The sequence below is a fragment of the Chiloscyllium plagiosum genome, chromosome 4, assembly GCF_004010195.1.
Source record: "Chiloscyllium plagiosum isolate BGI_BamShark_2017 chromosome 4, ASM401019v2, whole genome shotgun sequence".
NCBI lineage: Eukaryota > Metazoa > Chordata > Chondrichthyes > Orectolobiformes > Hemiscylliidae > Chiloscyllium > Chiloscyllium plagiosum.
In genome coordinates, this window is record NC_057713.1 from 8,890,426 (window position 1) to 8,908,900 (window position 18,475).

Here is an 18,475-nt window from a genome sequence, read left to right on the forward strand (position 1 = left end):
TGACCAATTCACCTAACCTGCACATCTTTGGACTGTGGGAGGAAACCGGAGCAACTGGAGGAAATGCACGCAGATACGGGGCGAATGTGCAAGCTCCACACAGACAGTCACTCGAGGCTAGAATCGAACCCGGGACCCTTGCGCTGCGAGGCAACAGTGCTAACCACTGTGCCGTCCAACTCAACCTCGGCATTATAAGTACCATAAGTTCTATATCTTATTATCGTATGGAAAATAACCTATTAATTGATCTAAATTGTAAATAATGATAAACTGTTTTATGATTATGTTGCGGTTTGGAGGAAAGTTTCCCTCAATGTCTAAGATTTTGTACCTGACCCTGAAAATGCTTCTTGTTATTTTAGACTTGTATTGTCTAAAAGAAAGTATAGAAAGGGGTTATTTCCCAGCACTGCTACCTCATACCTTAATGACTTCACAAAACACTAGCCTTCCTTGTTCCAGCATCATACAGTGCAGAAAGAGACCTTATGTCAATTGAGTCTTCTTCATTTAAATCAATCTGTCTAAATGCTTTTGTTCATTAATTCACGGGATGGAGGCATTACTGGCTGGGCCAGCATTTATTGCCCCCCCTTAATTACCTGATGATGTTGCTTGTGAGCTGTCTTCTTAAATTGTTGCAATCCTCGGGGTGAGGGACACTCACAGTACTTTTCAGAAGAGAGTTCCAATACTTCACTCAGGAACAGTGAAGGAATTTGTAGGTGGTAGTGTTCTTACTGCATGTTCTTCTAGGTGGTTGAGTTCTCAGGTTTATGAGATATTGTCTAAAGAGCCTGGTGAGTTGGTGCAGTGCATCCTGTACTCAGTGCATAGAGCTGCTACTGGTGGTGTAGGGAGGGACTAATAACATCAGCTCAAGGTCCAATCCAGCTGCCACTCGATGTTTAAAATGCTTCAATATTTTGACTTCTTGAATATTGTTGGAACAGCACTCATCCAGGCATGTGGAGAATACTTCATCATGCCCATGACTTGTGCCTTTTAGATGATGGATAACTTTGAGGAGCCAGAAGGTGAGTTACTCGCCACAGAACCCTCAGCCTCTGACTTGCTGTTGTAGCCACAGTAATTGTGTGGCTGTACATTTCAGTTTCTGATCAGTGGTAATCCCTTGAATGTTGCTACTGAGTATTTACTGATGTTAATGAATGTCCAGGAGTGATTTTTGGATTCTCCCTTGTTGTAGATGGTCATTGCCTGGCACTTGGTGTGGCATGAATGTAATTTTACACATTAGCCCAAGTGTGAACACTGTCCAGGTCTTGCTACATGTGGACACAGGCTGCTTCAGTATTTCAGGAGTGGTGAATCGTGCTAAACGTCGTGCAATAATCAAGAAAATTCCCACTTCTTATCTTATGATGGAGGGAAGGCCATTGATGAAGCAGCTGAAGATGGAAGGTCTAGGACACTCTGAGGAATCCTGACAACCACAACCAACTTCCTTTGGGCTTGATATGACCATAACCAGCAGAGAGTTCTCCAATTCTCATTGATTCCAGTTTTACTAGGGCTCTACCTTACCAATTGGCATTAAAGTCAGTTAATTATAAATTCAATGTAGTTTCCCAATAATTCTTCAAACCTACTCAGTGACATATACAGAAATTTTAGATTAAAATTCCAGATCTAACAGTTTAAAATTGTTATATAAAAATATAAAATGTGAAAATTTGGCATGAGTTTGCATAATTTCTCCAAATATATTTATATCAGATCAGCCAAAACAATGAACAGTCTGATAATTGATTTTCCTCAATATTGCAGGTACTTTTGTCTCCATATGAGAAGTCAAATAACAGTTAAGAGAATGTTTTCTGATACTCTCCCTATGTGAGCTAAATATAGAGCGAGACAGGCCACAGAAGCTGGGATCATGTTGCAAGTTGTGTAAATTCAGCTGATACATCAGTCTTGGCTGTAGGGCATTTTACAAACTTTGCTACATAAACAAGCATATGATCTCTGGGTCGAAACTGCGTTATGCTGTGCCCCACAGACTTTAGCGTAAACATATTGCCAGAAGAAAGGGAGACATCTGTAATGGGATTAGAAACCTCTTCCCTCAATATACTTAAGCCATCGCGTACAAGTTGATGTCCCACCAATGTGCAGAATGAGTATTTACAGTGTAGACATGTGCAAGGCAAAATGGGCATGAAGCCTTTGGAAAACATTGCAGAAGAAGTTCCCTGGAACAGTGCCAAGGGTGTGGGCTCAGTAATTCGGTGAGACTGAAGAAACTGCCGTTGTTCCTCTTAGAACAGTGCAAGTTAAAGGGACTTGAGTTAAGGAATTCAAAGCCATGCACAATTTTATTGGATAAGCAAAAATAAACTGATAGTGACAGAAGAGTCAGTGACCAGAGGCTAAACCTTTTAGCTGGCTATCAAAAGAACCGGGGGTGTAAAAAAAGGATTTTAGTTTTAAAATGAGTTAACTGCTGTGATCTTCAATGGATGGCCTGTAAGGGAGTTGGACGCAAAAGGGAATCGAAGAGCTAATTCAAGGAAAAAAATAATTTCTGGGAAGGAGCAGGGGGAATGGGACAAATGAGCTGGTGGGTCACCATGAGGTTAATGACCTTCTTGTGTGCTGTGTGTATGCGTAAAGCAGTCTTGTGAACATCTCAGAAGACTATACCAGGCTATGTCTACTGTATTTCAGAAGGAAATCTTATGTCCTTCCCTCCACTCCCATGAAGTGTGTGAAAATGGGAAACTCAGCTGGTTAATGTGGCTTGGGACCAAGAAGTTAGTACTCTTTACATGGCATAGTCAACATTCCAATGGATAATATAGACTAAAGGAAAGAAATAATCATGAAAATTGCATTCCATATAATTGCAGCAGTTACTGAACACAAACTCAAACCATTCCACTTCATCTGGAGATGAAGAAAATCTGTAATCCTTACTTTTCCCTGGGGCCATCTCTCTCCACCTCATCTGTAGCCCGTAAAGTATTATTACTGAACCAGCTGATTATGCTAAGGATAAAGATATAATTTCATTTTTGTTAGAAGTGGCCAGACAGATAAAATATTAAACATTTCATGTTTTTATTACTTGTGATCATTTAGTTTGAGTGAATTTTCCTTTTTCAGTGAAATTTAGAACACTTTCACAGTTGTAACCAGAAGCGTAATATGGTAACACATGGCTATTGCTGGTCTCTGAGTTTTCTGGATTTCCCGTCCTAACAGCACTCTGGCTGTACAGGCATTACATAGACTGCAGAACTTCAACATCACCTTCTCAGGGACATTTAGAGCCAGGCAGTAAATGCTGGCATTCTGAGCAATGCCCCATCCCATGAAGTAATAAAGCAAATCTTGCCCTTTGGTCAACCTTATATGCTCAGTTTTTTTTTTACTTTTTAAGCTGCTGGAGATGTGAGATAATAACAGTGCGACGAAAGCAGTGGAACAACTGGGAGCTTGGAGATCAACAATCTGTCTCCTTAGTGGATAATTTATGGATAGACAAAGGAAGGAAATAAAATTAACAATAGAATTAAGAGAACTAGAATCAAATCAAGTGCAGGAAGAAAAATAATGAGAGGGAGATAAACTTTGGATAAAGGCAGAGAAGGATCAAGTAAGAAATGTAGAAACTCATTTACTGTCAATCAGAACCATTTACTACCTGTTGGTAAGAAACTACACAGTTTTGGTGGTTCCCTGAATGAACCAACAGGTAATAGTTAACTAACATGCAAATGCAGCAATTTCTTGAAAGTCACAGGGAGGGTCAGAATGAAGAGCTGTTCCCATGAGGCTAATGCTGGAGCGACACAAGTCATTCAATGATTTGTGATGCTGCAATTTGCAGTTCGTTGGGTTTCTTTTCCTTGCCACAAGTTACTGGATAATTGATGCATTATTAATGTGAGTACTGGTAAACTCCTCATCATTACTCTGGCAGCAAATTTTGGCCAAATGAAAAATATGCTTTCTTTTGGAGTGATGCTGGATTAATTTCTGCTTTATGCATAACAACTCCATTTTCAGAATTAGAAAACATTTTATCTGTTTTAAATTAAGAAGGATGACTTGGCAAAGATAACTTCTGCTTAAGAGATCAGGAATGTGTTTTGAAAGAATGCAGTAACTTAGACATATTGAATTTCCCTGTATGTTCAACTGTTGCTAAGTGACCCCTTTGTTAGATTACAGTACTTAGATCTATTGATACAATGGAAACTTTTAACATCTGTACAGAACAAGCAAACCTCTGGATGTATGTTGTCCTTCTGTTACAAATAGTTAAATGGAGCCATGGATTGTCTCTCTACCTACTTTGCCCTTGATTTATTGTCCTTTTTGGATGTAGTTCTGTAAGTATTGAAGTTTGTATGCTCTGTAAGTCATGTTTCTCATACTTCATGTACCTTTGCAACCTGCGACTGGACCCCAGTGCTGAATGTTTGAATGATCAGTGTATGTAACAGGGTGCTTCCAGGTCAGGATTGGAATTTTATTAACTTGATTTTCTCGCCAACAAGCACTCAAGTAGCTTTAGCTTGCACACCACTTTCAGCTGTTTGAAACTATGTTTTTGAATTGCAACCAAAACTCCAAATCAACTTTTGAAGGGAATGTTTGGCCAACTTTTATATTAATAAACTCCAGGGAATAAATACAATTGCGTGAAGTCATCCATAAATGCTTTCTTAAATGAAAATTATTCTTAAATCCTATATTTCAAAAAAAAGGTATTTATTAGATATGTATATATTTTTATGCAGTTTGGAGCTTAATCTAAGTGCCATAATGATCAAAAGACAGGTAAAAGTACAAAATGCTATTCAGGCTATTAACGATTCAATAGTCTGGAACAAACCACCAGCTACACACATCGTAGCACTCGATAAATTATTAATTGAGCCGAAACATACATTCATCATATTGACCACTTTGTGTAGACCTCTTGGCTTCTGTCTTCAGTTTGCCTTTCTTTCATTTGTGCCTGTGCTCTTAATCCAGGTCTAATTATGTGTTTTTATGAGTTTACATTTTTCTGAGCAGGCTATTGATAAAAACAAGTGTTACACCTGAAACTTTAAATATGGTACCCAACCATGAAGGCATAACCTAAAACTTTGGGCTAGAGCTTTCAGGAGAGATGTTAGGAATCACTTCACTACATTTACATAGCACTCCCACTATCTCTTATTTCAGATAACAAAGATGTTTGAAAATGTCTTCCACAAATAGTTAATTTGAAATCTGGCATTTTTTTTTTGTTAAGCAAAGATATTAAGGGATATGGGACAAAGGAAAATATACAGAATTAAGCCACAGATCAGCCATGATCTCATTAAATGACAGAACAGGCTTGAGGGGCTGAATGACCTACTCCTGTTCCCTTGAAATGCTCAATACCACCCATTGTCTATTATTTATGGCTGAACATCTACATTTTCCATGTCTTTCTTTCCTTCTATCTCTCAAACTATTCTTGTGTTTTTTCTCTCCATTCTTGTCACAATATTACTACCTGTGTGGCTACAACTGGGTGCAATAATTGAAATAAAAAGACCAAATGCTCAGAACACAGCAAATCAGACAACATCTGTTGTGAGAGAAGGGCAGAGTTAATGTTTCATGTCTTGACCTGTTATCAGCACCATCAACCTGAAACTCTGTTTTTCTCTCTCTACAAATGCCTACCTGATATGCTGAGGGTCCCGCTATCTTTTATTTAAAATTTCCAACATTTGTAGAACCTGACCTTTTAAAATCATTATAGCAATACTTAGTGACCAGATCACTCACCGCTACATGCAATATGCACCACTTTAACGTCATGGACACTTGACAAGAGAGTTATGAAATGAAATTTAACAATGAGTCACATATTCAGACAGGCAACAAAAAGTTTGTTCAGAGGAATTGTTAATTTAGAAGGGACTAAAAAGAGTAGACACAAAGCATGGTGACGAAGTTTAGTGAGAGAATTTCAGAGTTTTATCCTTGCAGTAACAAAGGACCCAACTACCAGCAGTGGTAGCTAAACTGAGGAGTTTGCGTGAGGCCAGAATTGGAGGAGTGCAGTGGTCTCAAAAGGTTATAGAGATTTCAGGTTACAGAGATTTCGGGGGTTGAGGCCATGGAGGGATTTGAAAACAGGGATTACCATTAGTTAGATTGAGATGTGGCTGGAGTGTGAACCAACACTTGTCAATGAGAACAAAACTATCCATAGCTTCCATTAACTTCTCCTGTATTGTTTTGTCAATATAATTTAGCATTCTATTTAGCATTCTGTAATGTTCCAGATTTTTTAATTCACTCTCAACTACTCACTGATTGCCAATGTTAGTTGTATTTCATCCTGAGCTCAGTGCACTTAGTAAATTCCATCCAACACAGATCTCCTAGTTGTGGGAAAGTATCTGCAAAATTTCTTGTGTCTTTCAATTTTGTTTTTGCTGTGTTATACTTTAATACTGTCTATTAAAGACAACTCGCATTTAAACATTGTCTTAAAATGTCTTCTTGATAATATCGCGAAGAATTCTTGAAATCTCCTTTGTGGTATTTTCACATCCAAACTTTGTTACTTAAGTGCTCTGCAGAGTGGCCTTCATTTTTGAGCTCTCTAATCTGACTTTCTTTTGCACCGTTTGTTGTTTCTTGCAGTCCTCTTACAGCTCTGTTGTTTGCCTGTACTTTTCATTATTATTCATTCAAAGGATGTGGGCTTCACTGGTTAGATCAACATTTGTTCTCCGTCGGTATTTCCCTTAAGAAGGTGGTGGTTAGCTGCCTCCTTGATTCACTGCAGTCCATTTGTAGACCGGTATAAGTAGACCGACCATGTAATAAGGGATTTTGATCCAGTTATATCAAGGGACTAGCAATATAATTCCAAGTTGGAATAGTGTCTGGTTTGGAAAGGAATTTGCAAGTATGGTGTTCCTCTGTCTTGTCCTTCTAGATGGTAGTGGTGAGTTTGCAAGGTGCTGTCTAAGGTGCCTTGGTGAATTTCTGTAGTACCTGTACGTCTTATAGATAGTATACACTGGTGCCCATGTATGTTGATTGTGGGGGAGTGAATGTAGATATAGTGTCAATCAGGTAGGCTGCTTTATCCTGGATGGTATTCGGTTTCTCGAGTATTGTTAGAGCTGCACTCGTCCAATAAGTATGGATTATACTATCACACTTCTGACGTGCACTGTGGGTGATGGACAGACTTTGGGGAGTTGGGAGGTGAGCTACTTATTGCAGTATTCCTGGTTTCTGACTAGCTCTTGTGTCCACTGTGTTTATCTAACTTATCCAGTTCAGTTTCTGGTCAATGGTAAACCCCAGGATGTTGATAAAGAGGTATTTAGAGATGGTAATTCCATTGAACTTGAAGGGATAATGGTTAAATGCTGTCTTGTGGATATTGTCATTACTTGGCACTTGTGTAGCATGAATGTTACTTGCCACTTGTCAACCCAAACTTGGATATTTTCCAGATCTTGCTGCATTTGGGCATGAGTTGCTTTAGTATCTGAGGAGTCGCAAGTGGTGCTGAATGCAGTACGACCATTAACGAATGTCCCTACTTCTGACCTTATCATGGAGGAAAGGTCATTGTTAAAGCAGCTGAAGATGGTTTTGTCTGGGACATTACCCTGTGGAACTCCTGCAAGGATGCCGTGAACTCCAACAACCACTTTATGCCAGATATGAATCCAACTAGCCTAGAAAATACTGAATTTATTTTTATTTGCATACTTTGCCAGTGGCTATGGCCTTAGGAAATTGCCGATTTTCAGATAGTTGTTAGCCTGGTGCTGTGAAAATCCTTTGGCACAACTTTGTTTGTTGAGATGTACCTTTAATAAAATAATATATCCATCAAGTTCATTTGCCAAATATTTGGAAAGTACTTTCTTTCACTAATATGTCAGCATAAATGTGACATTTTTTCTCTCATGTATTCTCATCAGCAGTGATGGTGAATCTGGCTCACAAAGTGTCTGTGATCAGCTTGTCTCTCCAATGGCATTGGCAGCCTGCACCAGGGTCGATTCATGTTTTGCACCGTGGTTTGTGCCTTCTCTTGGCATCTCATTGCAATTTGCCCAAATTGAGCTTCACCTTTGCCATCACCTGGATCAGCTCGGTAAAGGTACATTACTGAACAAATTTGTTACTTAAAAATTTTCAGTTCTAAGCTAAAGCTTTCCTGTTTTATTCAGAGGAAACCTGTCACAATATATTGAGAGCGTTTTTCTTAAATACAAAAAGAGATAAGTTTGCTTTCTTGAAAACATATTTTTGATTTTATTCAAAGAATTAAATACAGCATGAATTGTTTTCTGTAAAATACCATGACCTGAGAACGAGAGATTGTTTTCAAATATATTGCTTATTTAACTAATACAAATTAATTTGATCCTATATATTAGAGTTTATGTTAAGTGTTATATATTAAACAATCAACCTAATACAAGGTATGCCATTGTTTCACAATAATTCACAATAAAGTGTTCCATGTGCATTTAGGAAAGGGTTACATAAGGTCTTGAAGAAGAAGAGATTAGTAAGGTAAGTTGATGGGGTGAGACGAAGTAGGTTTATGTCGAGCTTAAACACCATCTTATACTAGGAGAAAGTGAGGACTGGAGATCAGAGTCGAGACTGTGGTGCTGGAAAAGCACAGCAAGTCAGGAAGCATCTGAGGAGCGGGGGAATCGATGATTCTGGTTCCTTTAAAGTCTTTTGCCCGAAACATCCATTCTCCTGCTCCTCGGATGCTGCCTGACCTGCTGTGATTTTCCAGCACCACTATCTTATACTAGTTAAGCTGACTGGTGTTTCTGTGCTAAAACACTTGTTTTCATGGAAATGTGAGTTTTAAATAAAGAAATTGATAACTTTCATTTGGACTTGAAAATGCATTCTGAGTGCTGAAGATGTGTGCCTGTGATTCACTTTTGCTATTGTATTGGGAATTCCCCTCTTTAATCTGAATATAATTTCCATGCCTTTGTTTGTAGTAGTTCGACTTCGCTGATTCTTCTGATTTTAGTAGTTAATACTCCTGAAAATCTAAATTTCTCAGAATCACAGAGCACAAAAGCAGGTTATTTGACCTGTACAATTCTCAAAATGTTTGAAGTTCTCAATAAATCCATTCTAACTTTTTAACCCATTCTGTTTTGAACTTTGGAATAACCATCACAAACTATTGAAGGTATCACTTTAATCCTTCCTATTCAAATTGGGACAATCATTTTACAATTAAATAGACAAAATTAGAATGGTTTTATTTTACCTCAGAGCTTTAACTGCAATATACCTATCTGATTAAATATCTATTATAAATCGGTGAATAGTTTTAATGTTACTACTTTATGCAATCCATGAAATTTCTAAAATCTTTGTGTGAAATATGTCTTTCATACCACAGCACATCCCAGCTGTCTTCAGACATTCATCCCTGATAGAAAGCTACCTGCAGAGCAAGAATACATGATTGTTTCTCTGAAAACTCCAAACGTCTACATGCGGCAATGGTCCGATGGCCCTGTCTGCCGAGAACTCCAGTTCTCAGCGATCACCAACTGCAAGCTGCTCGAGTACCGCAATCTAACTATGACCAGCATTTTAAAACCCCTCATTTTTCATGGGCAACTAGCTGTTAGCAACAGCCCTATGGAACAGCTGATAGACGGAAATGTGTTTGTTGACCCTGTGTTTATCAGTGCGGGGCAGCACGCAATTCATTCACTGGACACAGCAGTTCGTGCTTGGAGACAGGTATGTTGAAGCATGTGAAATAGTTTAAATGACATCAGAGCTTTTTGTAGTTGACCATTAGGGACTCTGGGACTGGAGTAGGCCACTGGAGCTTGCTCTGCCATTTAGTGAGACCATGGCTGATTGACTTCCCAACTCTAATTATTCATCTATGCCCATATCATTTAGAGATCTCAGATGTCGAATCAGCATATTTTTCATTTTTAATTAAAATGACACAGGGTTATCCAAGGTCTTGTCAATCAAAATAAAATTTATCTAATAAAAGTACCTCTTTAAGCAATAAGCTCCAAACCTTTTCATTATAAGCTTTTTAAAGAAGGAAACTTATCAGATGAAATGATAGCCTTGTATTCCTCATTGTCAGGATACTCAGGTTCCTCTAGTGTTCATTAGCCTCAGAATATCTGAAACATACTGGAGGATTAACTGTGTGAAATGTTTGTTTTCTTTAAAATGCCTTATTTTTATTTGAAACTGCGTTGCCTGAGGTGTACTGAAATACATTGACATGAAGAGGCATCCAGGACAAAGCATCTATTGCAGTCCCACTCCAGAGACTTGAACTGAACACATAAGCTGACACTTCAATACAGTGCTGGGCAGGTGCTGTGCTGACAGAGGTGGCAGGGTGTTAAATTGAATTCGTGTCTGCCCTGTCGAGTGGACATAACAATCCAATGGCTCTATGTCAAAGAAGAACAAGGGAGTTATTGAAGATGTTCTGGCCAATTTTCATCCCTTGATAAACTTTGGTGAAAACAAATTCTGTTATTGTTATCTTCCAAGTTGTCAGATTGTTAATGTAAAATAAAGGATGCTACTTTAAAGGGTTCGCATGAACAGACCGAACCGAGTGTATATATGATAAAGTCATGGTAGGACAAGTAGATCAAGTACTTAATAAAATATACAATATCTTATTTATAAGGGCATAGAGTATGGGAATGAGGAGGTTATGTTGGCCCTTGTATTTGGAACCTCAGCTTTAGTATTAAGTTCAGTTTTGGACACCACTCTTTACGAAAGATGTACAGAAGAGGGTTATGAGAATGGTCCTGGCAGTGAGAAACTTCAGTTGTGAAAGTAATTTGGAGAAGTTGGGACTGATTTCCTGAGAGAGAAGGCAGCAAAGCAGAGATTGGATGAAGTTTTCAAAAGCATGGTGAGCAGAACAAAGTAGATGCGGGGGAGAGAGCTGTTCCCTTATGAACAGATCGAGAATAAGAGGGCACAGATATAAGATAATTAGCAAAAGAAATAAATGTGACGTGAGGAAGCACTTTTTCACACAGTGAGTACTCAGTGTCTGGAATGTACTGCCTGGAAGGAAGGTTGAGATAGGTTCACTTGAGACACTCAAGAGGGCACTTGATAATTATTTACATCAAAAATGATTTGGTGAGCCAGTGCAGACACAATGGGTCAAAAGGCACCCATCTATGTTATAACAATTCTGCAATTCTGTGACTGCATTTCATTAATTATAAAAGGGTCTGTAAAAGGTGCTATATCAATGCAGATATTTCTGATGTAACTTTCTGATCGACAGTGGCAGCTTGATATCGGATGACAAAACCGGTACTTAAAATCTCTTAGTTCCATAAGTACCAAACATGGATTAAGTCCCATAAGATAACATGAATGTTAGAATCAGAAGTACTCAAGTGGGCATTGCATTTGCAAATTTCTCTTGCGGGAAATGCCTTCAGTTTGAATTTCAGTTATTCACCAGATTTCATATTTGTTGCAGGAAATCCTTTTGGATGCTTCTTGCACTGTGCAGAAATACTTTGGCATTTCACATGATGCGAAAACTAACAGATTATGTAGGAATGATAGCAGAGCAGCAATCTAACCTCCCCATTCCTGTTCACTCACAACTACAAAAGCTGTTGTGATTTATCACTTATGTTCAAGTGAAGCCTGAATTGGATTACTTCTGGAAATCACAGTGTTTAATATGGAAAAGATATGAATGTGTGTTCTGATTGTCTGCAACATTGTTTATGGGTTGATATGGATTTGGGCACTGGTGATGGGCTGCTCTGATTTAATGGGGCAGCTCTATTTCAATTTCTTCTTTTGTTTTGAAAGTGCATTCTTTTCTCTGTCAAGAGAGGAAGACAGGTCAACACCCCAAGGACCCAAAGTGGGCCTGTGCTCCTGTGACCATGGTGCACTGGATCATGTAGACTTCATTTTAAGAGTCGCACAAAGCCTAACAGATAGAATTGAATATCTAGAAGCCGGAGAACTCAGTTATAAAATCAAGTTCCAAAAGAATTTTTTTTTTGTTGAATCTTTATGTGCAACACTGTAGTTCAGTTTATATAAAAACTGTGATTCTTGTATTATGCAAATTATACGTAATCACTGAAAAAGTATTTGTACTATGTTCTGTTTTTAAAATATTTTCTTTCATAATATATAAATATTACAAATAATTTTTGTTTCATAATACCAAGTTCTGTATTTTGATGCCAGTCATTTTTCCCAGGCAGTATTGCTTCAGTCATATTGGTCAGCCTTGAAAATCTTAGTTTTCTTGCAGTTTAAAAGTAGAAAGCTGAGCTGAAATGCTAGTATTTTGTCTAAATATTTTTGCAGCCATTAAAGATTAAGCTGCAGAGACATTGCCAACTTTAAGTTCTAAATCAGTATTTAGATGAGACACAAATCCACCAGAAGGATCCAATTTTTTTAAACAACTGTTTTATTAAGTACTATAGAGAATTTAAAATGCTGGCATAGACAGTAACCAGCTTTTGTCAGTCATCTGAAATATTAACCAGTGTATTCACATCCTCGGGTTTTCAGGCTGTGGTATTTACCACTAGGCGGATGGCTGCTAAACATCTTTAGGGCTGATCTAATGCACACTGATGTTTTCTGTTCCAGAATGAACATCCAGAGGCAGAGGAGTTGATCTTCAGCCACTTTGTGATGTGTAATGACACTCAGGAGACATTGCGGTTTGGCCAGGTGGATACTGATGAAAATATTCTATTGGCCAGTCAGCACAGCCATCAGTACAGCTGGCGTTCACACAAGTCCCCGCAGGTATTACAAAACGGAGCTTGCTGAATTATTCTTTGACGGCTCTTTCAGGGGACTAAACGATAATAATAACAGCAGGTGCCTTGAAGTAGACATTAATATAGCTCTGAGTAAAGCAAGCTTTTTATGATTCAAGTCAGAAAATGTCAGTGATGCACTGCCTCCAATTTCTTTAAGTACTGAATGCTGACATGGAGTATTGTGGTCCAATGGTAGTGCCCTTACCTATGGTCCAGAGGATTTGGGTTCAAGTTCTACTTGCCACAGAAGTGCTTCAGAATGCATCTGAATAGGTTAATTAACAAAGTCTTTTAAAGTGCAGTTTATCTTCAACAACCCAATAACACCTGTCATATTTCCTCACTCCAATCCAATGTTGGCATTTTGTCATGGCTTCTGTATGAAAGTGATGAACATTCTGCTGTCTCTCACAGCTTTTGCCTTTATTTCTGTCATTTTTGTTGGATGCATATTGTGAAAGGAAGCGTTCATGTCTCATAATACAGAACTTCCAGTTCTGAAAGATTAAGAGGGCATAAACAAGTATGAGGCAGTGATGTGTAGTTTGTTCCACAAAGGTGGAATTTCACTTCACTTTTAAATATCCTGTTTTTGACAGTTGCATTGACGTAGAGTATACTCACTGGTAGGTGTCCTAACTGAGAGTGACGTGATACTGTTAGGATTTTCCAACCTTAGCTCTAAATTAACTTTTCAAAAGGAACTAGGAAAACAGATGATTGGATTTATACCAGACGCCACTACATTTAAGCTGTTCCCTACCATAACATCTCGTCTGTCCATCATTTTGCTTTTACTTACCTATCCCATTGCTACCCACTTACCTCCTCAACTGAATCATTGACTTTGACATCATTGCTTTCTTTGAAGTCCATTTTGATCTTTTCCATTCCACTGATACTATCCGTTTTACAGTTCCTCTCCAATGGCATCACCAAACTGTTCTTTCAAACCAAAAGACCACCACTGACTCTGATTTCGTGGTTAACAGTAAAGTAATAGAACTCTAATAAGTTTTCCCACAAAGATCTAGCAATATCTGCAGCATTGGTTTCTCCGGTTGAGGATTTAGTTTAAATCTGGCACCAAATCAATGGGATTTCCAAGTGTCCGCCAACATTGTAATCAACCAGTTTAAGTAGCCAATTATATTGCAGTATTTTCACCAGCAACAAAGCAGGAGTTAAAATGTATTCATTAACCTTCTCTTTTAGTAGAAGTTTACAGTGAGTAAAATTAATATATTAAGACAGTTGCATTCTTCCATCTGTGAAAGTTGATGGAAATGCAGCCTGAGAACCTTGGTAAAGTCAAATGAGAAAATAATCACATTCAGTGTGGGGCCTGAGTGAATGACACTAAGATTGACAGTTTTTACTGTATTGACTGTGCTGGCTGGACACTCTCACCAAAGCACAGAATTATTATGGTGCAGAAGGAGGCCATTCGGCCCATCATGTCTGCACCAACTCTCCAAAATGAGCATCACACTTAGTGCCTTTCTCCAGTCTTCTCATCGTAACCCTGCACATTATTCCTTCCAAGTTAAAAGTCTCACTCCCGTTCTGAATGCTTAAATTAAAAATGCCTCCACCACACTCTCAGGCAGTGTATTCCAGCCCTTAGCTATTGGCTGTGTGAGAAGGTTTTCTCTCTCTCTCTGTTTGTTTTCTGGCTACATATCCTGGGCAGGATTTGGAGACACAGACTTGCCTGGCATCTGTATCCTGCTCTCAATCTTATAATCTGGATTCTGAGGAACAGCAGGAGCCCCGATGTCTGAACTCTACTCAGTTGCAGAAGTAGATGAAAGGTACTTACTTAAGTAGAACATCCAGCTGTCTATCGAACTCCACTCCTGTGCCTTTCAGTCTTGCAGGCCAGAGGATATTATGTCACCCATTGCTGGGATCTGGTTATTGCACACCAGGGTGTGTTCACATGCCATTGGACATGTCTATTACATTTCTGGGGGACCAAGATTTCTCCAAGATCCCCTGCAGTTTAGGTTAGGCCTGTCAGATGCCTCATTGCTATGTGCCACCTTGACACAGCACAGCAATGGGTCTTGTTAATGCAGAGGCTGGGTACATCTCAGGAGGTTAACTAGTGGCTTATGAATACAGGCAGAATACTGTGGATGCTGAAAATCTAAAAACTAACTTTTCAAGTCCAGTGTGAATCCAGAGTGAAGATACAGATCAGCCCCAATTTCTTTGAAAGACAGAACTGGTTCGATGTGGGGGGCTGAATGGATTTTCCTGCTCCAACTTTCCAAATCAACAAGGAGCATGCGAAAAGGACCTGCTACGGTGGGATGAGTTTAATGTGAACTGTTCGCCATCAACTCTGCCTGCTAATTTGTTCTTGTGCACCTGTTCTTAAATTATGTCTTAATCGCAGAAGAATGACTAATAAAAAATACAATCTAATCATTGAAGTTACATCAGTCAAATGGTCTCCTTGTTAAAACTGGAATTATGCAAAACAAAAGCCTCCTGTTGAAAATACATTGAAACTCCATCGATTAATTCAATTGTTTTACTTGAAGTCCCACCTTGAATTTGGAGCTAAGCACAGCTGACTGGTGAAATTCAATGTCAACCCTCTGATCAGTGTCAAGTGAATCTCCTCCTTTCTATTCATGGGGTTCAACAAATTGAGCCAAGTTGTTGCGAGAAGTTTGAGAGCCCATTTCAGAAGCTGATTAGATGTATGGCTGTTCAGAATATCTTCACGTCACAAAGAAAATTAAATTGCTGTGATATATGGAATAAGTGCTTGGATGAGATGAGGAAAACTGGAACACAAATATTTATTATTACTCTCTCTGACAATTTGAAAAGTAAGGAGAGAACTTTGTGAGGATCAGTGGAGAGCATTTGCACCAGTTTATTCTGATATCAAACTCTGCTTGCTGAGCTCGTTTAAGATGATCTTTCAGGGCTATCTGACCTCAACTTGCTGCAGAGGATGAATGAATTTGCCAAATAGTCTGGAGTCACTACCACGCAGTCAAATCCAGACCCACATGAAGTATTTTCTCAAATAGCATCAATAGCTGATTTTTTTTTTTGTCTCATTATAAACGAGATGCTGAATCTCCAAAGTTGAGTTAAAAATCTGGTCTCTTTTGTTGAACACTAAGTGAAATCAGAATATGAGCTATCATCGATGAAAATTATCGAAATGGAAAATAGTAAATTGAAGACTGCAATAAAATCAGCCATGATCTATTTGAATTGTGAAACAGGCTCCTCTTCCTTGGTTTGAACTGTAGTGGTGTGAGGGTGGGGGGAAATACTGGTGATGATGTAGTCAGTATTTTCGATCCTTGTGGAGTTCAAGCTCCCAGTATGTGTTTAAAGATGGTATCAGTTTGCCTGGAACCTACATCAGCAACAAAATGGTATAGATGATCAATGGCTATTTTGCAATCACTTTGACCAAATCATCACAAAGGTGGCATAGTTGTTTTTTTAAAACATCACTCATGAGATTTGAACATCATTGGTTGGATCATCATTTATTACGCATCCCTAATTACCCTTGAGAAGGTGGTAGTGAGCTGCCGCCTTGAACTGCTGTAGTCCTTAGGATTTAGGGACCCCTACAATGCTGTTGGGGAGGGAGTTCCAAGATTTTGACCCAGTGACAGTGAAGGAATCTCCCAAGTTAGGATGGTGAGTAGCCTGGAGAGAAACTTGCATGTAGTGATGTTCCTATGTATCTGGTACCCTTGGCCTTCGAGTTGGTAGTGTTCATGGATTTGGAAGGTTGTCAACTGTGGACTCGTGAATGAACTGTATCTAAATCTAACAATTATTATTCCTGTCAGCAACTGATATGATAGTAAAATACAGCTGTTGATGCTGGTTTAATTTATAAAGTGAAACAGAATGGTAAAAACAAATTTACACTACATCACTAATGAATTAAAATGTCCGCTGGTGCTTCATGGACAAACAAGCTTGGAAAGCACTGGAGAAACTCAGCAGGTTTGACAGCATGTGTGGACAGAGAAACAGAGTTACCGTTTCAAGTTCAATGTGAAGTCAGATTTGATGCTGCCAGACCTGCCGAGTTTCTCCAATATTTTCTGTGCTTGTTTCAGATTTCTAGCATCCACATTATTTTGTTTTTATCTTCACAGAGAAAAATTGACACTGAGCACTGAAAACAGAAATTATTGAGGTTGGTTTTACAAGAGTGATTTAAGGGAGGAGAGAGGAGTGGAGGTATCGATCGGTTTAGGAATTCCACAGTTTTTTGGAACTAGGTAGTTGGCAGTTAATGTTGAAGAGAAGGAAATTGGAAATAAACGAGGCCAGAACTGCAATTGAAGACTCCCAAAGATCTTGGAAAATTATAGGTAGTGAGGAAATTACAGGAACCAAGGTCACAGAGTGACTTGAATGAATGATAACAATTTAAAAATGATGTGTTACTGAACAAGGAGCCAATGCTGGCGAGTGACCACAGTGGATTAGTGGGTGAATTGTACCGGCATGAGAATTAGCTTGTGTGAAAAGCGATCACTGCACATGAAGTCGGCATAGCAATTAAGTTGAATGTTTTACAGACATTCTGCCTGATCAGCTCATGTCGGGAAGAGTTGTCTGGAGAGGCCATTGCCAGATTCACTCAAAGTATTGTATCAGTCAGCTCTGAAACAGCAAGTTCCTCAGTGCACTTGCCAGCAGACAATCCATATTGTCTTGTTGGCATTGGTAAGAACAACCAGCCATCCATTTGACCTCAGTGACACAGCAATGCTGAACACTAGAAAGGGAACTAGAGTGAGAAAGAGGTCCCAACAACAAAGTCTGGTGTGGAAATGGAAGTCTAGGAATCAGCTCCCACCATGTCCATTGCATACAGTGCTATGAGATTAACCAAGAAGTAGCTGACAACTAAACCAGATGTCCCAGTGGAATTTCTCTGTTCTAAGTAGTTTGACATCTTTGTGGCAAATGTTCTATTGGCAGGAGGCAAACCACATGTAGCATATTGAGTAAGTTCACAATGTATTGCACTGCACATTTCGCACAATATTCTAGTTTTGGTCATTTTATGTTTATTTCAGTAGCTCATTATACATTTTGTTCCAAGTATCCTTATATGGTTGAATCAAGATTGCCCATGTCAAATGTTTGAAATTTTGCTTTTGCAGCAAGAATTTTGAATGATTAGGTCTAATCTGTAATACCACATTTCATTCTCAGGCCATGTCTGGGTGCTTCACATACCCGAATTACTTTATGAATGTAGTTGGTGTTAGAAATGGAAGAATCTCAGCCAATACAATAAGCAGCAAATGAGATGAATGAGCAGCTAGTCATTTTTTGCTGATATTTTCACAACCTGAACTGACTGATAGGGTCTTTGACTTAATATCCAAAAGAAAAAGTGTGCTTCCAGAACTTGGCATAGTTTCCAAATGTCACTGAGGTGTCATCCCAGATACCGTGATGACATCTTGTGGCAGAATGTAATGGTGGTGGTAGGACCTCGTCCACAGGCTGGAGAACTGGTGGCAGAACTATGATGACCAATTCTGGGGTCCCTGTTCAGTTAGATAGCTTTTAGACAGGCTCTTGGA

General features: G+C 38.9%; 1 protein-coding gene across 6 annotated transcripts in view; it reads left to right on the top strand.

Annotated features, from left to right (window-relative positions):
* Positions 1-18,475, top strand: part of LOC122548836 (vacuolar protein sorting-associated protein 13B-like) — a 968,370-nt gene that overhangs the window by 852,158 nt on the left and 97,737 nt on the right. For 5 of the 6 annotated variants that reach the window (XM_043687672.1, XM_043687667.1, XM_043687671.1 and 2 more), the window contains 3 exons: positions 7,977-8,158; positions 9,443-9,792; positions 12,694-12,855. In XM_043687672.1, coding sequence (XP_043543607.1) covers positions 7,977-8,158; positions 9,443-9,792; positions 12,694-12,855 — 694 coding nt within the window. The remainder of the gene's footprint in view (positions 1-7,976; positions 8,159-9,442; positions 9,793-12,693; positions 12,856-18,475) is intronic. The other variant, XM_043687669.1, reaches the window with a different exon arrangement.